Source organism: Lonchura striata, chromosome 4A, assembly GCF_050655825.1.
Source record: "Lonchura striata isolate lonStrDom1 chromosome 4A, ASM5065582v1, whole genome shotgun sequence".
NCBI classification, from domain to species: domain Eukaryota; kingdom Metazoa; phylum Chordata; class Aves; order Passeriformes; family Estrildidae; genus Lonchura; species Lonchura striata.
Genome location: NC_140742.1, coordinates 17505147 through 17527621, shown reverse-complemented (window position 1 = coordinate 17527621; position 22475 = coordinate 17505147). Strand labels below are relative to the sequence as shown.

At 45.4% G+C, this 22475-nt stretch overlaps 1 protein-coding gene across 5 annotated transcripts in view; it reads right to left on the bottom strand.

Annotated features, from left to right (window-relative positions):
- The window catches only part of AMOT (angiomotin), a 60182-nt gene that overhangs the window by 28116 nt on the left and 9591 nt on the right, over nucleotides 1-22475 (bottom strand). For 2 of the 5 annotated variants that reach the window (XM_021525258.4, XM_021525257.4), the window contains exons 2-3: nucleotides 6770-6935; nucleotides 4460-5378 (exon numbers count right to left, since the gene is read on the bottom strand). In XM_021525258.4, coding sequence (XP_021380933.3) covers nucleotides 4460-5331 — 872 coding nt within the window. In that variant the 5' untranslated portion in view covers nucleotides 5332-5378; nucleotides 6770-6935. The other 3 variants (XM_021525261.4, XM_085571019.1, XM_085571020.1) reach the window with 3 other exon arrangements.

Here is a 22475-nt window from a genome sequence, read left to right as displayed (position 1 = left end):
AAATGCATTGCCAGTCTGCCTCATGGGTGCAAAAAACCAGTTGTCAACCTACAAAACACTCTTTTCCAATGTGAAAACAACCTGGAGTAGTTACTCAGGTAGACTGGTGTCAGTGAGTTAATCTTATAACCCTCATGAGGATGATTTAGATGTCAATGTTAACAATTTGAGCTATTTGACTAAAAACATTTTGTTATTCTGTCAACAGAGACCCAGTGGCAGAACCTTGCCATCCTAAGCACCAATGAAATGAACAAAATAATGGTCAAACGAACACAACAGCAGCACTTTAATTCTGAAGGGCCAGTGGAACTGACATGCCTTGCAATGATCCTTTCTTTTTTTAAACCTATTGTAAAGAACAACTCTAGGAAATCATGGCTGAGTATTTCTAAACAGGATACATTTCCAAGAATTCCAACATCTTGGCACTCACATCCAAAGCCTCTCATAATCTGACATTATACCAATCTTGTCGGCTCAAACTATAATGTGAGAGCTTGGAGCCTCTAGCTCTGTGGCATTATCAAAAGCATTAGGGCTTCCAAAATGTCAGAAATGCATTTATATTCCCAGCAGAATGAGACACCACAGCTGGGTTAATATATCCTACCTTTCAAAGAACAATATTTAAAAATCCTAGTAACCTCACAGTGACACCAGCCTTTTTAACATCTTGCATGCAAAATTTTACATACACATTCAAATAACTTTTCGGCATTCCCACTATTTACAATTTTGTCTTATAAAATACTTACATACATTTTGTGGGTAAAAAATACCTGGCTCTGTGATTTCTTTGTATTAACAAGAGAAATGAAGAATTTATTTCTCTGGTAAAGTAATTTTGGGCTGAGAGAGTCAGAAAGGTAAACAAACACAATTTGGATTTTTCAAGATTTTTATGCTACACTGCAAAATGTAAAGGTAAAAATGACTATTGGTGTCACTTAACAGTATTGCTGATAAAATGGTAGCAGCAAATTCCCTCCATGAGAGAATGAGTCCTCAGGTAACCCCGCAATAGCAATCACAATTTTATCTGAACCATCACTTCAGAAAAAATGTAGACTCTCAAAACACATATACAACAAAATTACACAATCTCCTTCCATTTGCCTCAGTGTCACAGAGACCTGAATAATCCAAATGCAAGGGGAAAACAAAACTCAGAGCAATTATCTCCACAAGTGTTTGGGTTTGAAAGCATAACTTTAAGGGCCACTTCTCTGTGCACCACGCAGGAATTTCTGCTCTCTGGCATGGACCAGAGGAACTGCACACAGGCCAAGTCCAAACCTGGATTTATGGCTCTGCAGCCACAAGGGTCACCTCAGCTGCTCGGGCAGGAAGGCAGAGACAGGGAGTGAGGGCAGCTCTGCAGCCATGGGGTGCTCAGGCTGCCAGGACAGAGGGTCACATACACGGTCCGTGGGCAGAACAGCACAGTGGGGAAGGCAGAAGAATGAAGGGACCAGGAAAGGTCCCTGGCTCGTTAAGGTTTTTTTCTAATGCCTTCCCAGCTTCTCCTGCCTGTTTCGTGTTCAAGAAGCTCCAGTTCCCCTCCTGCACAAATGAGGAAATGCTGACTGCGGGAGGGAGCAGGCTCCACTCCATTACACAGCCGAAATCAAACCCAGGAATTTTTGTTCTGCTGCCCAGTCACACCTGATTAGCCCCCACTTTGATGCTGCTCAGGGGAATGCAGTGATTTACTAATTATGGGACAAATTCTGCAGACCTTGCTCTCAAAAACTTTCTGTGAAGTCAATGGGACTAATCACCACAGCAGGAGCTCAGTCACTTGGGCTCCAGACAGAGGATGGCGCTTGAATCAGAGACAAGGAGCTTCCTCTGCCCCAAACCTGCATCAGACAGGAGCTTCCTCTGTACCCAAAAATCCATCAGACAGGAGCTTCCTCTGCTCCCAAACCTGCATCAGACAGGGCTTCCTCTGCCCCAAACCTGCATCAGACAGGAGCTTCCTCTGTACCCAAAAATCCATCACACAGGGCTTCCTCTGCTCCCAAACCTGCATCAGACAGGAGCTTCCTCTGCTCCCAAACCTGCATCAGACAGGGCTTCCTCTGCCCCAAACCTGCTCCAGCCCTCGCTGTGCTGCCACAGGAGCCCTTGCAGCCCCCAGGACACGGAGCCCAAGGCACTTGTGCTCTGCTCTTAGACTGGAGAGTTGTTTTCATGACTAATGCTGAAGTGCAGTTGAAGTATTAGGGAGAGAACTCGATTCTGGAGCTTCACACGCGGCCAGCCCTCTTCTAAACTTTCTTTAAAATTTCCAAATAACAGCAGAGATGCCTCCGGCATGCCCGGTATTTACATTAAACCAGCACCATTACCAACATACACTGTTCCCAAACTTACACCGCCCAGGAGCAGGTGAGGCAAAATGTTTGCAGACTGGTTTAAACTTACCACACAGCCCATTCCTTTCCCAGACTGGGGAGGGTGAAGCATGAGAATGCTGTGAATTCCCCAATGTTTATCTTGCTCAACGAGTTTTATTTAACCGCATCATTAGGTCACCCTCAAATTCCCCCGAACAATGAGGGGAAAAACCCGCAGAAAAGGGTGTGGCTTCGGGAGCAGAGAGAAGGGGCTTTGTTTCCTTGACGCACAATTCAAAAAATGCACACATTTACCAATCCAAATGAATCCCGATTAAATGCCGAGCCACGGTGCAGGAACACTGGAGACTGCAAGGACGCTCCTGGTGCGAGGCAAAAGCTCTCCCCGGAGCTGTTTGCCTTTAAAATCCCCACACCATCACCCAGCTGCACCTTTAGCAACACAGAAGGTTTCTTGTCTAAATGACAGTTTCTCTTACAGCATGTGGGAGAGGGAGGGGAATAGAAGACTCGTTCCCTTCCTTTGCTACACTGCTCTGTAATTTATGGATTAGTCTTGCAATTGTTCTACTGCTCCAGCATTTGCCTGCAAAGGAAACTTCTCCTCTGTGCAGCTATTTAGGTTAAAAAGTAACCTCATTAGATTCCTAGTGCTTTGAAGACAAATTTCAGTTGCTTCCCCTACTGGAAACCTTGCCAGCTGAACCTTTCTCCTCCCCCTCCTTCCCCCCACCATGTTCTTTCAAAGCAGCCAGGATCCATCCAATACAGACAAAAATCACCCTGTCTAGAGGAGCTGACTGTTGGCGTGTTTTCAAATACCTCTCCCTTGAACAGCAAGCAGGCTACATCTCACTGCATATAATATAAGGAGTATTTCTGATGCAGCAGAACCACCAAGGAGCTGTTTGCCTGTCCCGTGTGCACAGAGGTTTGAGGCCTTTGAATCTGCAAAAACATTTGCAACGAGATTCTACAATCATTACCCCCGCCCCAAACCCTTTACTTCCCCTTTTCCTGGCCTCTTTATTATTTATTTAGTCAGATCAAAGGGCCTTTTCATCAGGCTTGTATGCTGCTGAAGTCATTTCAGATCACAAACAATGGTGGACAAACTCTGAAAATAGCTCCTCATAAGGCTCAGAAGGTTCTGAGTGGATTCAAACTCCCTAAAGCTCAGATTCTGCTCCCAAAGAGTGACTGGTTTCTTCATGCTCCCTCCACAAATTCACAGAGACCTCTCAATTTACATCCTCCCATTGCTCCTCTGAACTACCCTTTTAGCTTCAAAATGAGGCCAAAATCATTACACCAGATACCACCTGGTATCAAGCAGAGATGAGATGGTATGGGAACAGGTAAAGTAAAGCCGGGGTTTAGCCCATCTTAATAAAATTTTATCTTCCCACATGGACATCAGTGTTTGGCTCAAGCCAAATCCAGCTCCTTATTTAGAGGGAACCAGACCAGGGTGAGATTTGAAATGATGCAAGAAAAATGAGCAAAAGCTGAACAAGTAAGCCTGGGATGAGGCACAAAGCATATTCCATTTTCCTCTCCTACACTTCAGTCCACTGAAAATAAAATTTTAAAAGCTCTACAGGAAGCTCAGAGGTGATTTTTGCTACCTGCACCATTATTGCTTTCACTCACTTTCTCCCTTCCTATGTGATGCAGTTTTAAGAAAAATATTTTGTCTGGCGGATGTAATTAAAGAACAACTTAAGTCTTGCAATAAGTAACTGCAAGTTACTACAATGAATCACACCATAACTTTGGCTTTTGTAGCAAAGCTTTTGTGAGGCTCTGGAGCCTCAGCATTGAACTTCCCCATACCATAAATTCAAGTTGTCTTGTTTTGGATTTTTTTTTTTTCTTTTGGTAAAAAAGCAACAGGCCTCTCTAGTCAACTACTGAAGCAGGTAACAGTGCTTCCAGACAGTCTGCAGCTGAACACAACACGTCACCTCGCATAATGAAGATGGGGTCTTTGCTGAAGGAAAACCTGCCTCAGGAGCGAAGGAGATGGACTGAGTTCTATATTGTCATTCCCTACGTGGCTGTCACGGGGCTTGTTTTAAGGTCTCGCTTACCTGACAGAGCCATACTCAGGGGGATGCTGATACCTCATCATAGGCCCGTCAGACCTTCCCTGCTGGCTCATGCGATGGTCACTATAGAAATGCCCCGAGTCCTGAGGTTTGCAGTTCATAGACGGGGTGGACACGTTTTTGTAAGGGTACTCTGGGGGAGGCCCCCGCTGCTCCATTCCTTTCATACTGGGCTGGGAAGGGGGCTGCACCGAGTTCTTGTAGAACTCATTGGAGCTGGAATTTTTGTAAGGGTCGCTGGACTGCTGGGGAGAGAGCGGGGACAGCGGGGAGAGCGGCGCGCTCGTGACGGGCGCGTGGGCCTTGACGCCGCTGGTGGCCAGGGACAGCTGCATCAGCCTCTCGCTCAGGGAGCGCACGTGGCCTTGCTTGAGGTCCTTCAGTCCTTCGTCCTGGTGCACCTTCCCCGGGCTCACCCGCTGCACCGTGGGCCGCCCTTCAGTCCTCATCTTCTGGTTGGTGACGCCCGTGACGTAGAAGGCGGCCCCGACGCTGGCGTGCGGCTGGCCCCGGAAATACTGCGACTGCACCTTGGCCTCCTCGTAGGTCGGGAGGTCCTCGCTGTTCTGCAGCCGCGGCGAGAGCTGCTTCTCCATGATGCTGTTGTCCACCTGTATCTCCTGGCCCTGGGGCTCCTGGCGGGCAGCATGAGTCACGAGCTGGTGGTCCTGGGAGCTCAGCCCTTCGTTCTGAGAGGCCGGGCTGCCGGTGCTGCTGAAAGGGGGGGCATTCCCTGTGGCTTGCTGGTGTAAGGCGAGAAGGTTGCGGTTGTCATTTGGGTTCCCGTATCGGAGCTGCTCCTGCAGCAGGCGCTGTAAAACTGTCGTAGCTGCTTGCTCTTCTGAATTCCTCATCTCAAACTGTGGTGCCTTTTGGGTGGAATGTAAAAGCTGCCCTTGACCTAAGGAAAGGAGACACGGTTATTAGCGCCTGAGTGGATTGCGGGAGAGATATTCAGGAGCGAGGGCTTGAAATACAGAAAAAAAAGCAGGTTAGATTACCAAAGGTTCCCATAACAATGAGGGTCATCAAGGCCCATGGAGACCTAAGAAGGACGTGCATGCCCGGGGGGCACAGCCTCGGAAAGGTGATGAAAGGTGACTTGAAAGTTTATAGGCAAATCAATCCACTGCAAGCTGTAGGGATGCGTGCCAAATACCTCAGACAGCATCTCGGGCAAAAAGGAGATGTGGAATTCACAGGATGATGGTAAAAATGCCTGAAAACTGTTTGCTTTATACTTGGAGTTACCAACAGTGAAATACACTTCCCATATTTGTAGGCAGACAAGGATTGAAGTGTGAAATCAGCAATTTGTCAGTTTAAGGGAAAGAAAAAAAAAAAGGCCCATTGAAATAGCATATGGTTCAAAAGAAGTAAAGAAATCTCTCAGCTTGGATAAAGCAATTCATGAATACCTAGTTAGCCAGCAGGTTTTCAGAGTTATGAAATGCCCACAGTGAGATCAGCACCCCTTCTCCCTGCTGCAGAAAACCCCAGGCACGGTGCAAGTGAGGACTCAGGAACTTCCTGCTGTACAAAGGCAACCAAATCCTCACACATCTAAATACCCTCAGCGGAATGCATGCAAATGCAAGGGCAGGAAAAAGAGTTGTCTGATCTAAGGAACAGAAAAAGACCTCTGAGTGGCAGGAAAAAACACTGCCTCCCAATGAGAGAAACACAAAGAGCTAATGTCAGGCACATCCTAAGTACAGATTAAGCCAGTGACCAACAGCAATTACATTTTGCTCAGTCTCCCAGTGGAGTCAGGAGTGTGTCATGGAAACTAAGGCCCATTGGCCTTGCCTGAGTTGAAATATCAAAAATTAATGACACCTTTGAGACATGTAACTGAAAGCAGAGCTGCTTTTGAGCTAGAACAGAATAGAGAGTAAGCCTCATTGGCTGGCCAAACTGTGGCTCTGCCCTGACAGCAGAACACATGTTGGTGGTGTTCTAGCATTTTCTTTTGTCACTTTTTTTTCTGTATTACATTATCCCTTAGCAGAAGGTAACTTGTTCCCAACAGCTTGTTTTGTGGCAGAACCAGGGAGCCTGAAGGGTCTGCTTGGTGCTGCATCTCCACAATCTCCCCGTTTGCTCCCTCGGATCAGCCAACCCCTGCAACAAAAGGACTCCCACTGGGCACACAAAAGCCTTCTGCAAATCTTAATGAAGAGAAAGTTAAAATCTACCTCATTCCAGGCTGCCCACCACAGCAGGAATTCAGGCCCTGTTAGCTGACCTGGAATGTGACTCCTTTGAAATCCTGTTTGAAGTGGCACATACCTTTGTCCTTCACTTGGAGTTCCCTGGTAAGGAGGAGCAGTTCTGCCACATGGGGGGACAAACTCAGCCTTCCTCCTGCAAACCCAAGATCTCCACTCAGAGATGGCTTCAGGCTCCTCTTCAGCAGGCCAGATCACTTGATACTCTCCTCGCTCCCAAAATAATTCTGAGGAAATAATTGAAAACAAAATTTTAATCAGTAGATGAGACCCTAGAAATAATAAACCTTGGCCCATATTTTAGATTTTCCTTTTGTAGCTTCTTGTTTTCTCCCAGAGCCCAACAATTTTGATCCCTTTAGGATGAATGAACCCCCATGTCCCCAGCAATCTACTCCAGCTGGTGCTTTAATCATGACCATTTCTGCTCCAAGATTAAATGTTGCTAAGTAATGCTTTGTCCCATCTGTGTTTCCAAGTGAAACAGTGATTAAACCCTGCTAATTCTTTAACTCCATTGTTTTATTTTTTGCTCAGAATGAAAGCTGCAGCACAGATGAGGATGCCCTGTGCTTATGGCTCCTTTGCCAGTGGTGCTGAGTATTTCAAACTGTGTCAGCAGAAATCCTCTCCTGGATGGTGACACTGTGAAATGCCTGATAAACTTCAACACACTGTGCCTCAGAAATGACTGTGAGAATGATCAATCTGTGAATATGAGCTTTATTTTACAGACTGGGAAAGTCAGGGGAAGAAAAGGACACTGGCAAGAGTTTATGCCAGAAATACATTGCAGAGCACAGCTCTAATTCCCAAAACACTCTTTAATTATGTTACTTTCCTCCTTCAAAATATAAAGCAGTAAAGAAACTTTAACTATTGAGAGGAGAAGCAGGAGAATACAGAACAAAGTGTATTTAGGCATGTTACAAGAAGCAGTTACTGAAGGTGTCCTAAAGAAAAAAGGAAGCAATGCAAAAGATGTGGAACATATTTGTGCACTCAGTGTGTTCATACTTTAAGGAAAGGCAATGAAAACAGAACTAGCAAAACTAAAAATATTCATTGATACTTATAATTTAACTTAATTTCCTGGAATGTTGCAAGAAATAAAGTGAACAGATGTAGTGAAAGAATGCAGACATGGATACTTCTGTCTCTGACTTATTACGGCACAAATCCACACCCAACAAAAACTATCTCAGATCTGCAAGTTAAATACTTGAGGTGTCAACAGCAATTTCAAGGCACATGAACAATATCTAAGGAGAGAACAAGGCAGTGTTGTGTGGTGTGGTACTTCAAGATGGTGGTTGAAAAAAGCAGCTAATGTCAAATTCTTAACTGGTGACTTAGCTCAAGAGGCATATATTGAAAACAGCTGCCAGCAAATATGCAGTAAAGAACCTTTAAACCAGGCATTAAAGATAGCAGATAACTAGAGCAATTTCTAGCCTCGTTTCCCAGTGTTGCACAACAGAAGTTAAGGATTCCTCATCCCCCTCACACCAGAATCATCACTGAGTCTTCTTTTTATAATTTTTTTTTAAACCAAGCTGCCCTGAGCAACCCTTTTTATTAGAGCATAAAAAGGCTTTTATTATGCAATATGATGCTGCCTTTCCACCCAAAGATTTCTTTTGTCTCAACTGGAAAAATCTAAGGAGGTGGGGGGGATTGTTTATTTTTTTAATACAAAGATACAATCCAGCTTGAGATTCTGCCTCTGCCTTAAAGATTTTTTTCAACAGACAAATCCAATCTGTGCATGTTTAACTCCTTCAAATGCTCCAGGAACCATTTCACACAAAGAGCTTCACTCCTCAGCACTACCAGCTCATTCTGCTGAGCTGATGGAGGGAAGGTACAGTTCACTCTGAAAACATTTGTTGGAACTGAATATTACTAATTTTATTGTGGGTGTAAACTAGAAATCAAACTGGAAATCCAAAGCAAAAGGTGGGCTGAGATACAATATGAAGCTATTCTGGACAACAAATCCGCTTTCTTTAAATACCTACTGGTAGCTTATTTTTTCCAGTTTTATCCCATTATTTTTAATTAACAAAGAAAATCTTGTGCAACTAACTTGGGTGGCAGCATTCCTGGAATCTGCTTTCTGAGCAGGCTGGAAAGTCCTGGCAGAACCAGCGAGTTAACTTTTCTATTAACGAAACACAAAAATGAACAGTACAATCGGTGCTGAAAGCCATGTGTTATTTATTTGGACACCAAACTCTATTTTTTGTCAGGCTCTTCCAGCAATTTCGGTTTTCACTGTGCCAAAGATGGAAATTAGTGAGATGCATTGGAAAAGTTGTTATGATAGAGCTGGAAGGAAACTGGGAAGGTTCTGTAGATACTTTGAACACAAATATTTGAGGATTTAGCCTACATATGATTGATAGGGCTGAAATCAGACTGCCAACAACTCTGCCAAACTATGGATTGGAGGGCGAACTCTCCATAGCCACAAAGCCTAGAAACACCTTTTACAGTGGTAAATTCATGTTTAGAACAAATCTCATCCAAGCAACCACGGTGAGATTTCCCAGGCTGAATCAATTTTGCAATTTGCTCCCAAGCATTGCAGCTCTATCATCTCACACCTCATTCTAAACTCTAGTCCTGGTAATTTGAGGGAAAAGCTCTTGAGGAGACATCAGAACCTAGAACTGGTAAAACAAACACAAGAATTGCAAATAATGCTTCACCATGCTGAAATCAAGCATGGGCACAAAATAGGGGTAGTGTAGGTACTATTTAAGGAAGAAAAGCCTCGTGTTTGCAGGGCATTGTGTAAAAACCTGGTAGCTGAGGCTTCTGACTTAAACATCATGTAATTATGCACAGGAACCTTGCCAGTCCCTCGTGAGGAAGGAAGATTAATGAAGAATTTAAAATGATAATACCACCAGGCTGTAGGGAACCAAAGCAGCGCATTTCTGTACAGCATGCAAATATTTTCCAGCATTATAAAAATAAACAAGCTTAGACAAGTGAGTGACTCACAACTGTTTGATGAGTGGCTCTAATGCTATAGCTCAATTAACCTGCATGGAGCAATAATAACCTTACAAGCAAGGAGAAGCATCTTTCTTTAGCTTGTGAAACCAAGAGGAATGCAAGAGTCCCTGTGAGGACAGCCTGTGCATACTTGCCCAGAATTACTGCTTAGCCAAGGAGCTAATTAGCTTACACATCAGGTGGGATGGGAACAGGTTCACCACCTCGTCAGGTCTGCAGTACAGTTAAGCACTTTCAGTTTTACTCCTAAGTTTTGTGTCACTCACACCTGAAACAATCCAGTGACACACTTCAAACTCCAGCAGCAAATTCTGTAAAGCAATTCTGTGGTTTCTTAAAGGATGTGCTCGTGATACTGCCCATCCTGGCTGGCAGCAGGGGATGGAATGCTACCAGGTAGACAAAGTTTTTAGCTGGTTTTTAGGTGCAGGGTTTTCTTCAGATAGACCTGCACTCTAAAATAGAGGAGGGGACAGGAAACACTGTGGAAAGGACCAGCTGTGAGGTCCCTGGGCAATACTCCCATGCTGAGTCACCCCTGGGTAATGGAAACACCGCTGCTCCATGGCCCACGCAAACCCCAGCAGGCTGATCCCTGATCCTGCAGAATTGACCCAGCCTGTGTTGTTGGAACCGTGGCTGTTCTGCACAAGGGCTCACTTTGGAGTGGCTGGAAGCATCAGGGACTCAGAGGCAAGGAGGTCCCAGATTACTTAATGAATAGTGGAGGTTATCACTGAATGCTCTTTGCATCCTTTCAGTCCTACCCAAGGAGGAGGAGAGGAGGAAAGGAGAGAATTCACACCAGGCTAGTCCTGAAGAATAAAGGTTCCCAACCTCTGGCACCAACACCCAGCTCTGCAAGGCAGCACTCAACAAGTCCCAGCGTTGTGAGAGCGCTTCAGCACCTGCTCCTAAGCAGGAGGAGGTTCCAGACTCCAACCATAAACACCTCCCCAGCTCCCATTCAACCCTCCCGGCCCTGCCTGCCTCCATCTGCTGCCCGGGGCTCAGGTGATCCCGAGGGTGGCACCCAGCAGGTGCATGGAGTGCTGCCAGCATTACTCATCTTCATTCCAGAAGGGCAGAGTCACCGGGCAAACAAGAAAAACTTCCTTCTTTTAACGAAAAACAAGAACAATGTCACCCGGAGGGGGGCAAATAAGATGCATACCCATTGTATTAGATCATCGTGCTACAGCAAGGAAAGGCCAGGAGAACAACCAAAGACTGGTCCTGGTTTTAACAACTCTCCCAGCCAAACTGAGTCCACCTGAGCAGGGATTAGACTCTCCCTAATCCTGCCCCTCACACACTTGTGCCACTGGGACCAGGCACAGGGAAGCCTGGCAGGCTGAAGAAAAAGCAGCAAGTTGCTTGGCCTGGCTGGAGATAAATAAAGTCAAGACACCAACATGGGAAGATCCCCTCTAAATTACATCTCAAAGGAAAAAACTGACAAGACCTTACTTGACCTTTGAATTACTGCTGCCCTCACTAAAACGTATCAATTTCTTCACAGAGAAGTTCCTATAATCTTCACTAACATAATTTAGGCTTTATATTACAAAGGAAAAAAAAAAAAAAAGAATAAACACTTACAAAGCCCAGTATAAATAGGAATGTGTAGCAGCTTTTAAGCATTTTGAAAAGAATGCTTTGGGATTTCAAGTTCCTCCCTAAAATTTTAAAAGTGACAGGAGCAGGACAATTTATTCTGAACATACCAGTCTAATAGAAAAACCATCTGGTTTTATTGAGAATACTTCTACATGAAGACATCACACCACTCAATTACTTAAACTGTTATGCAGCACTACCTAACACTGCTCACACATCTGCAGAGTCACAACCCTTTAGGGGCAGGTACTGCCATTTCTGCGTAATTAATGAAAAACAAATTCCAGCACAGGCAATGGAAGCTCTGCTACCAATCCCAGAAAGGCCAAGATCTCACCTTTTAGACGTTTTCTTGCTAAAACCAGCTCAAGCTCATGCAGCTTTAGCCACACCAGGTCTCATTTCAGAGGGCTGCCTCCCAGCACGGAGCGAGCAAGATTCATCTGCCTCAATCTTCAGCGATTCCCAGTCATTACCCTTGCAGAACTGGGAAATTGCTGCAAGGCCAAGCTGCAGTTTTAATTCAACATCAAGCTTTGTTTTGTGTTTTGAGAATGCTCCACTTCTCGCTGCTGCTGGCACTCAGGCAGCGCCCTGCTTCTGTCGTCAGCAGCCCCTGTCCCACAACTATCCCAGCTATGCCTCAGCACCAGTTTCATTGCATTGTGTGGTTTCTCCATTCCTTCCCTGATTTAGTCCAGGCCTCTCCTCAGGGCTCTCAGATAATGAAAACCATGTGAGAGTAAAATGTAATCTTCAAACACGCAAACCAGTTTCATGTGCATTATCAGAAGGGAGCAAAATGTTGACAGTGCATCATTTGTCCCTACAGATAGGATCAGACTCTTTTAATTGCTGCTGAGATTAAAAAAAAAAAAAAAAGACTGGAATTACCATCTACATTAAAAATAAAGTCAAAATTCAAAGTTAAAAGCTTAAGCAGTCCTGAAAACAATGGAAATATGATCCTCAAAGAGATGTATCCATTTTGTGCCAGCTTAAGGTAGTTTTTTCCTCATATGTCAGTTGTGACATCCTGAAAATTTATATCATAAGTTGACACAAATAAAAAAACGTAGGTGGAGCAGGATGCAGAGAAGAAAACCACTATGGTCTAACTTTAGCATGGAATTTTCTGGCTTTTTCTAGCAATACCACAATTTAAACTATTTTAAGCCCCCATATGGAGGAGCTCTTCTTATTTCAGAATGCTGTTTCACAGAATTTAAAGGGACTAACCACAGAATCCAGAAAACAGGCAGGAATAGCCCCTCCTTTGGTCTCAGGTCTGCTTTTTGTTTCCTTTAGAAAAAGAAACAGCTAAAATACAGATAAATTGCCAGTTATCAGCCAGAAATGCTGTGGCCCAAGGGAGGGCACAAACCCAGTGCAGTCCTGAGATAGCCCAACATCACCAAGAGATCTCAGTGGGTACTATGGGTTAAAAACATGAATTTAAACTAAAACCCTACAGAAGATCCAGCCCACTGCATTTTTAGACACCGAGGATGTTATAAAAGTGGTTTTGGTGTTGTTCTTTTATCATAACCACCTGGGCTTTCCATGTGCACCTTGTAAAAAACCTTTAATTATACCTATAAGATGATTAATTGAGCCTCACCACCACACTGGGAGGAAGATATTACTCCATTCATTTTAGCACAGTGGTGACTGGCTAAGTCCTGGCCCACACTGATGTTTTTTGTTGCCACAACTATGTCACTCAGGGAATTGATTTCTTTCAATGTGAATAGTCCAGCAACCACTCTAAAACAGATGCAGTTACAGTGGGAAATAATTTGTTTTAGGTGTATTGCTTAGGAAACCTTGTGTAAGCCACACCAGCACAACGACTTCTGCCTTGCTAATAGAAACTTCATCACTGCTACGAAGATTTTCTGTAGTAACAGGAGCAGCAAGCACAGATCCAGCCTAAATGGATCAGGGATGTTGGCACCCTAGGACTTGTGCAAGCAGAGGGCAGAAGAACCCTCTGAGTGTTTTCTACAGCTGGAGAAGATACTCCTGCAAAGGATCCTCAGCAGCTGCAGAAAAATAGTTAAAGATTCAGAGGTCTAATGAACAAAATTAATTTCACTGAGTGCACAGAAACCAGAGTAACATACAGCTCCTTGAGCACAATTCCAAGGTGATTAACGTTCCCTGCTCCCCCTCGGAGCTCAGTCAATGCCAGCAGGGCTTGTGCAGGAAATGCACTCAGCTGTCCCCTGCCTGAGGAATGCAGTGCCTCTCCAGGCAGGAAAAGCTGCTGTCCTGGGTCTCCCAAGGGAGCACATCCTGCAGTTTGCCTGCCCCAGCACCTCCTGGGTCCTGACCTCCATCCCAGCCTTTTGAGACTGCTCCATGGAAGCTTCCTTCAAACCCCCTGAGCAGCAGGGGATGGGCAGCAGTGTCCCACGCACAGTTTCTGTTGCCATCCCTGCTCCCCCAAATCAGAAATCCACTGGGCTTTCAACACATGCTAAATCCACTCTTCTCCCCAGCGGTGCTAAGCTTTTTTCATAAGTTCTTCTTTTCTAAAGAAGATCTAAGTGCTCCACACCCAATCCCAACTGGACAAGAGCAAAAGCTGCTCTTTCTCATGTAACTTTGGAGTGCTCTTTTCTGCCTGCTCTCCACAGATCCCCGATCTTACCCAAAGGAAGGGTGGAACAGGCTACGTAATGGCTCTTGGTCTCTTCAACCTTCATAATTTACAGTAAAAAGTGTTCCAATTTTCTTTTTACCCAACACAAATATCAGCACTCAGCTGTGATGACTCCAGAAAAATCCAGATTACCACCTCCTTGTGCACCTCCACAGGTTATCCCAGGATCCCAGACTGATTTGGCTTGGAAGGAACATTAAAACCCATCTCGTTCCAACCCCCCAGCACAGGCAGGGATGCCATCTCACACTGGTTTTAAGTTCTGGGTCTCCAAAAATACAAAGGAGGTTTCAGCTTTGTTTCTTTTCAGAAAGACAATGGGAAAACAAGGAAGATATATTTTCCCAAGCCCCAGAACAAGACAGGCTAGCCCCAGTATGAAGCAATCAAATTTGTTTCAGCTGAACACAGAACCACCCAAATTAGAACAGCAGGAAAAGTCCACCAAACCCTGATGGGAACAAAGTCACTGAAATATGGAATTACTTTCCTTGAGGGTTACAGTAAATAATCCTAATATATTAAGTAATTCTTTCAAAACACAAGTTGTGTAGAGACACAAAACATTTTAAAGAAAATACTACCGTGACACAACTCTCAGACAAGGTCTTAAAAATGCTAATTAATTCATTAAACAAAATCCTAAACTGGCTTAATTCATAAACATTCATATGAGAAGTGTTCAACAACATCTTGGTCTATAATTGGACATTGTAAGTGCTTTGCTAATACAAATAAGCCTTTAAAAACCAATTTTATTGGATCAGCAAACTTTTTTGTCATTTACACAAAGTCTGGTTTTATACTGTGACCAATACTGATGATGAGCCTTAGCCCAAGGAAAATGAGCAAAGACCTCTCCAAACTCCCAAGGAATTTCAAATATTTAGTATTAAAAAAAAAAAAAAAAGTTATTTTAAGCTGAGCCACAACCAAACTAGACAAGAGTCATTCTCAGAGAGGACGAGAAAGTGAAAAAGCAGCAAGTCTGAATGGCAGCATTTATCTCTGAAGCCCTTCTGCAGAACCAAGAATGCAGAGTGCCTGCCAGGAGCAGAGGAGACACTCAGCTATGGGGAACAGGAGGGAGCCCTCACTTCTCCAGGGCCAGCCAAGCCCTGTGGGAGCTGCCCAGGACAAGGGATGACACATCCAACAGCCACCACGAGGGACGGCCACAGCTCCATCCCAGGGGAGCCTCCAACACACGTTCTTCCTGCACCTAAGCTGAGCACCTCACACAAACCTCTCCACTCTACTAAGACAGGATTTTAAAGCTTTGAGGAGTTTGTTTCCACAGGCCTTTGAATTCTGTTCTCAGGGTTTTTTTTTTAATTCATATTTCATTCCCTATTCCTATTCATTCCTCATGCACCGAGCTCCTGCTGACATCAAATGTCTGGTTTGCCCTGAATGGCCATTTATACACAGGTATGTTTTAAATCTATTCTTACTTTAAAAATTACATCCAAGTGTCCATGTAAACACAAATTCCATCAACCACAAAGAACTCCTTCCACTTACAGGCATAGTAGGCAAGTAAGAAAAGATTATATTGCGTATTTCAAAATTCATTGCTCCTAGGAGGAACTTCACACGATTTTTCCCCAAAGTTGTTGGATCTTTTTCCTGTCCTGAAGACAACATCTCAAGGCTACTCTGGAGAGCCAGGTAATATGTAAGATTTGGATATCTGCTGACTTTAGAGTTCTCCACACAGCCCATTACTCTCACATGGACACAGTTCCAGTATCAGATCTGTCCAAAGCATGGGCCAAATGCTTTTGGAATGGCTGAAGGTATGGCCATGGAGGCTGCATGCAGCATGAAGTTCTTCCTGTGGCTAGCACTGCATTCCAGAGCTGCTTGGGAATACACTCTCTCCTGTATAAAAGGGTTTAACAACTCCTCCAGCCAAACTGGACTCACAGGGCAGGTAGGTGCCTGCACTTTCATAAAAGACCAAAGACCTCTCCAAAATTATTTAAGTCTACAACATGATGCTGCTGCCACATATGGGGCACGTGCAGAGAGAAGATCAGGCACCAGGGTATGTAGAAGCCTAACCTAGAAAGTACCTACTCATCAGAAAGTAAGAAAAGCAGAGAATTCCTAAAAGGAAAGAGCTTAGAGAAATAGGTTGTGGCCCAGATTCAACACAATGGACTAAATCACTTTGACAAATCCTCTAGTGCTTCCTGCAAGTGTATAACCCCAGCAACAGGCAGTTTGGAACACTTCTATGAGGAACCAAGTCCTCTCTTGTATTTCAGTGGACAGAAGAGGAGAAAGAGAGCCTGGACCTTATTGCCAATCCCCAAGAATGGCTGTTCCCACACTTTTATAAACACTTGGTCTCCATGGAAGGGGGATACCTAGCAGCAAACATTGGCAACCAAGGACATTCCACTCCCCCTATATTGTCCACAACAGCAAGAAGGGAAAAGAATCCATAAGGCTGCTTTGATTAGGAACCCTTTGAGAGGACTTCTTCAAAAGTGAGTGTCTGAAAATACCCTGAAATGTGGGAATGTGCAACAACAGCCAGATAGGGGAAACAGGCATCTTACTTTATTCTGAAAGTATTTACACTTCAGTCTAAAGTGGGAACATCCATTAATCCAAGAACCTTTTGCCAAGAACAAGGTCATCATTTTTTTTTTTTAATTCACAACAGAACCCAGCACACATCATATTCTGCACCAAACAGAGAATCTCATCATTTGCAGGTGTTTGGAGCCAGGTTTTAGTTTAATGCATACTCTGAACTTGTAAGAACTTTATTATACTGGGTTTTGGCTTCCCTGCAGGTCAGAGCTCTGCAGCTCTTTAAAAGCCACTAGTAAGAATGAAACAAAAAGTGCACAAGGAGTTCTTCCCCACAAGGGGTATAAACAGACAAATTCTTTCACTGCCAGAAGTATTCATACATTAACATAATCTTGGACTGTTGAGAATTCTAAAATTGAAGACCTGTTCCTGTGTATACATTAATACAACAATCTAAACCAAACTCATATTTTACTTCACATTAAGAAAATGAAGCTTTAACGAGCTCAAATTTTCCTTGAGCAGTTTGCTCATTGCAGTGACAGTGTGCCCCAGCCATGGAGCAACGTATCATTGTGCTAAGCCCTAGGAAGAATTAAATGGTGCAAGTTGTTCTATCAAAATAACCACAAAAAAATATAAATCACATTACACTCCAGTGGAAACAAAAGGAAGGGCTAGAAGTGGGAGAAGCATTTATGCTCTGAGAACTCAGGGGTTGCAAATTCTCAATTTCACTGTCATGGTTAGGAAAATGTAGCAGCAAAGCAATGCAACCTTATTTCTAAATAAACAAAAAGATTGGTCAGTCTGCTGATGCAAGACAGACTACAGAGAACAAGAGAACTATTAAATTATCTCCACTTCTGGGATTCTGGCTATTCTTTTGCAAAGTGAATGGCTTATGCTAATCAGGATGCATCTGAAATGCATCATTCAAGCCTTCTTGTGCAAATACAGTTCTTATTTATCCCAAAAGATCCCCACCAGCTGGCAATGTTTGCATACAATGTTAAACCCAACCTCAAGAGCCCATGCATTATGAGTCATTTTACACTTAAAAACATTAGTTCCCTTCAGAGTTCTCCAAGACGGTGTATCCCTCGAGAAGAATTTTAGTGGAATTCAGCAATAATACACTATGTTACCATCCAACTTCCTCTAGTACAAAGAAGTTACAAGTTTTCTATTGTTCAGTGGGTTTGGTTTTCTTCCCTAACAGTGCTTTTCCTCCAGAATATCTTCGGGGAAGGAACAAAAGGATTTGCACCAATCCCTTCTACATGAATCAAATATTTATGCTATACCCTCTCGAAGCACTTTCATCTAGTAACCTATGGAATGTGATCTCCTGACCTCAACACTCAGGCACGTCTAAATCAGCTGCCCTTTGAGCTGTATTAGAGGCCGCAGAGAATTTTTATACATTTGTATCACAGGCATATGAAAACCTTGTGGCCCAGCTGTGCCATTCTCTGCTACACAGCATTAGTCCAAAGTGTGCTTCGGGAAAGGGGAATGTTTTATTGTCCCATGTTCATGGCACAGTCTGATGCTGCGTGCCACCAGGAGCAGGCAGGATGATGAACCAGGCTATCAGCACATTAACCAGCCAGCACAATTGAAATTCAAGTGTCATGGCAAACTCCAAGACCATGTCACACGGCCCACTCTGCCCAGTTCCCTTCTGCCTCCAGCCCCCTCCCCAGGGCAGCCAGCACTGCCTGCAAAACACCTCCAGAATCCAAAGGCAAGGTGCTTGTGGGATGAGCAGGCACCCCATTCCCTCCATCTGGAAATCCCAGTCTTTCCTCAAGAATAATAAATCATTCTACATTGTCTTTGTGGCTCCCAGGAATCTTTGAAGGATGGGGTTATGTTGCAAATAAGTGTCCTGAAAGTAAAAGAGAGGAAGACCAGGTGTCCCAGATGAACCTGCATCTTCAACTATGGCACAAATTTTTCCAGGGTCAGCTCATGACCCTGCTCCCTCGAGGAGCAGTCACTGAGGTAACCCTGGTGAAAGTCTGACCCAGAGATTTAACAGGGTCATGGGCCTGATGGTAGGGTTCATGTTTTCACAGCAGCCCTGAAAAACTGATGTGATGCTGCTGCCCATTGCTCACATGGGAGCAGCATGAGGGCATAGGGAAAGCTCGAGAACACTGTTCTTGTGGTCCCACCCTGACGTGGTAGAAAAGGTTCAGTGCTTTGAAACAGTCAAGCAGAAAAATGTTAGACAGCAGCCCAAACCAAGACCCTGTCCTCTGCCCCAGGATGGATCCTGGTCAGTCACTTGCCCCAGTCCCCTCACGAGGTGCCCCACTGGCTGCTGCACCTCAGCAGAGACTGAGGCACCCCCAGGTCTCCGAGGGTCCAGCAGCTCACAGCACGCTGACTTGCTGCCCCACCTATTCCACTTTCTTTTCCCACAGAAATCCCTCCAGGGAAGAGGAAGGGGGAAAAAAAAAAACTTAAAAAAGAAAGAGGAACAGGGAGCAGGACAGACCAATATACAGCATTTCCTGTACCATCCACAGGAAAAACCCACACAGTGGGGAAGAGCTCAATGTCAAGGCTGGTTTCACCACATGAACAGGCAGTTCCTCCTGCTGGGGGATGCTGTGTGATTCCACAGGGAACAATACAATCTTCCCTGACACAAGGAGTCCCACTAGGAGCCACACAAAATTCCACAGGTCCTTCCCTTGCAGAAATGCCTGGTATCAAACAAGGAGGAATGTAGGTACAGAGCTGGGGGAGAAGGAAAATGAGACATTCACTGTGGTATTATCACTTGTAAACCAGGACACACTCAGCACTTGGCCCCTACAGAAAGGAGTATTCTGAAAAATATGTTTCCCTGCACAGGGACTGGGCCTCAATCCAGTTATTATGTGCACATGTCCCTGCCGCGTTTTCAGTCTTACTTCGGAAAAAAGAAATCTCAAAACAAAGAAAACATCCCTTCATATTCACTCTGCACAGTGCCAAGCATGCTCCTGACCACGTTCAATAATTTGTTAAGGCTGCTAATTATGGGTGCAACACTTCTACACCTTGTGACACTGCAGTAAAGCACTTAATGTAAAACAAATTCCAGTGTGAAACAAGAAATCAGCCGATCGTGGCAGCCCTGTTTGCACGTGTGATACATAAATGCACATAGATGCTCCTCTGTGCAGCACGACCAGCAAAGACAATCTCAACACGTGGATTACAAGCACAATGACTGCAATTATTTTCTCAAAAGAAAAGAACACCACAAGAAACGGCTGCTTTCAAACACAGTCTGACACAAACCCACTTCAGCGACTTCCATAAGTTTTACTAAATCCAGTTACACACAAGCACATCACTATTCATTTTGGCAATTTACTAGCATTGGTGAAATAGCTGGATGAGCATATTTTGGTTTTCGGTTTGTTGGGTTTTTTTGTTTGATTGGTTGGTTGGTTTTTTTTGCAAGAATTTCGCAAGATGAAAAGCAAACTTTACAGAAAACAGAAGTGATGGACAAAAGCTGACAGAGAAGAGAGCCAGTCTAACTCCCAGGTAAAGGCTGGAGAAAGAATGCAGAGTCCCTTGCAGCATGAGCACATCTCTTACCTACTGATCTGGTGAAGACAAAAGGGTTTTCTTCTTTTCAGAAACTGGACACTTGTAGCTCGTTGGGTCAGTCACACAAAGCTTCCCTGCTGCCAAAGGTATTCTTTTTCCCCTCGGGTTTTTGTAGTTGTTGTTTGGTTTTTTACCCCAAAGAGTAAAGGGCAGAACAGTGGATTCAGCAGGGGCAAAGGGTGGAATTCGAGATTTAATGGGCTGGAGAACCGCAGAGCTCTCTCCAAAAGATGCTGTATTTCAAGGCGCTTTCATTTGCAAATCCTTCTTCATCCCCAGTGTCAATAAAACTGGAGGAGGGGGGAGTAAACTTTTTTTAACCGCAGAAATAAACCGGACTCCACAGAACGGGGAATGTGATACGAACTGGATTTGTGGCTCGACCTTTTCTTTTATTAAAAATAAATATACTTTCAGAACAGCCAATCGAGCTGGAAGGGGGGTTAAAAAAAAAAAAATCCCAGAGTCAGCCAGGACCTGCCCGCGGTCGCCGGGAGGAGGATAGCGGTACCTCGAGAGCGGCAGAATAAACACAAAGAGGGAAAAGTCCGCGTCCCGGCGGTGGCAGCTCGGCTGTCAGTGGCAGCGCCGCCCGGGGCAGTCGCAGCGCCCGCGGCCCCGGCAGCGAAGGGCGGCCCGCGGCATCGCGCCCGGGCGGGCTCGGCTGCGCTCGCTGCTTCTCCTGTTACCTGTGCGCGGCGGCGGAGCGGAGCGGGCGGGCGGCGCGGAGCGCGGCGGAGCGGGCGGCACGGGCTCGGCTCCCTCCTCCGCCTCCTTCCGCTGCTGTGGGCGCGGGCGGCCCGCGGGACGCGCCGGGCCGGGGCGGGCAGGAAGCGCCGCCGCCCCCGGGCCCGCCCCGCCCGCGGCGCCGCCCCCGCCCCGCTCCGCCCGCCCGCCCGCCGCCGCTATTGTGCGCGGACACACGGACACACGGACACACGGACCGGCCGCGGGTCCCGGCCCCGCACACGCGCCCCAGTAACCCCACCCTGTGCCGGGAGCGCTGTGCGAACGCTCTCGGAGCTCTGGCAGCCTCGGGGCTGTGCCCATTCTCTGGGGAGCCTGGGCAGTGCCCCAGCACCCACCGGGGCAAGATCCTTTGCCAAATACCCAATCTGAACCTCTCCTGACACAGCTCCAGCCGTTCCCTTGGCTCCCATCCCTGCTCACAGAGAGAGATCGGAGCTGCCCCTCCACTGCCCCTGGGAGGATGTTGAAGACCACAGTGAGGTCTCCTTCAGGCTGAACACACACACACCAAGTGACCTCAGCCACTCCTCCTAAGAGTTTGCATCTAGACCCTTCCCCATCGTCATGGCCTCCTTTGTACACTCTTCTAAAAGTTTACTATCTTTTTTATATTGTAGTACCCAAAACGGCTCAAACATTCGAGGCGAGAACACCCCAGTGCAGAGCACAGCACAGCAGGGCAATTCCCTCCCTGGCCTGGCTGGTGATGCTGTGCCCGGTGCCCCCAGGACAGCCCTGGTCCCTCTGCAGGAGGAGCCACCTGGGCAGCTGTGGAAGCACCTACAGGAGTCAGCCCCACCAAAACCAACCTGCAAGCCACTGGACTTAAATGGGTTTACAGCAATGTACACCAGCCCAGGACTCACCCCCCTTTTTGCCAGCTAAATGCTGAAAATAAATTGAAGCAAGGCAAGAACTGATCATGACTAACTGCATATGGGCAGGGTATTAAAGAAGATCCCTGTATATAATGTTCTACTTAAAACCAAAATGTACATCACATGATCTTCCAAAGCTTAGGCTATCCTCATAGGAAACCTTCACAGACCTCTACTACTCTGCCACAGCTGGAAACAATGGTCAGTGTGGAAAGATGAAACTGAAGACACTTCAGTTCTCCCCAAATACTACTCTGATTTTGCTGTGCTTCAGCATTTTATCACACGATCAAAGATGGTGGCCACATGCAGAGGTGGCTTTTGCTGAAGGCTTTAGTGCCTGGAATCACAGTATGGAATTTCAACTCCTAAAACAGTTTATCTTTAAACATTCCACAACCTTTACAGCAAAGCATGGACACATCACCTTTGTGCATGTGACCCCATTCAAAAGCCTGTAAAAGGATCCTAAAATGCTGCTAGAAAGAAAGGCTTAAGGCAGTCTTGTTTTGGAAGATCTAATGGAGGATTAGTAATGGCAGTAACACAGTCAGTTCTGTAGTGGAACCAGTCTTAGCATCAAAGAGGCAAAGCTCTTGTTCTGAAATGGGCTAAGCAACACCAACTTCTCCTCACCCTGTCCTGTAATCAGG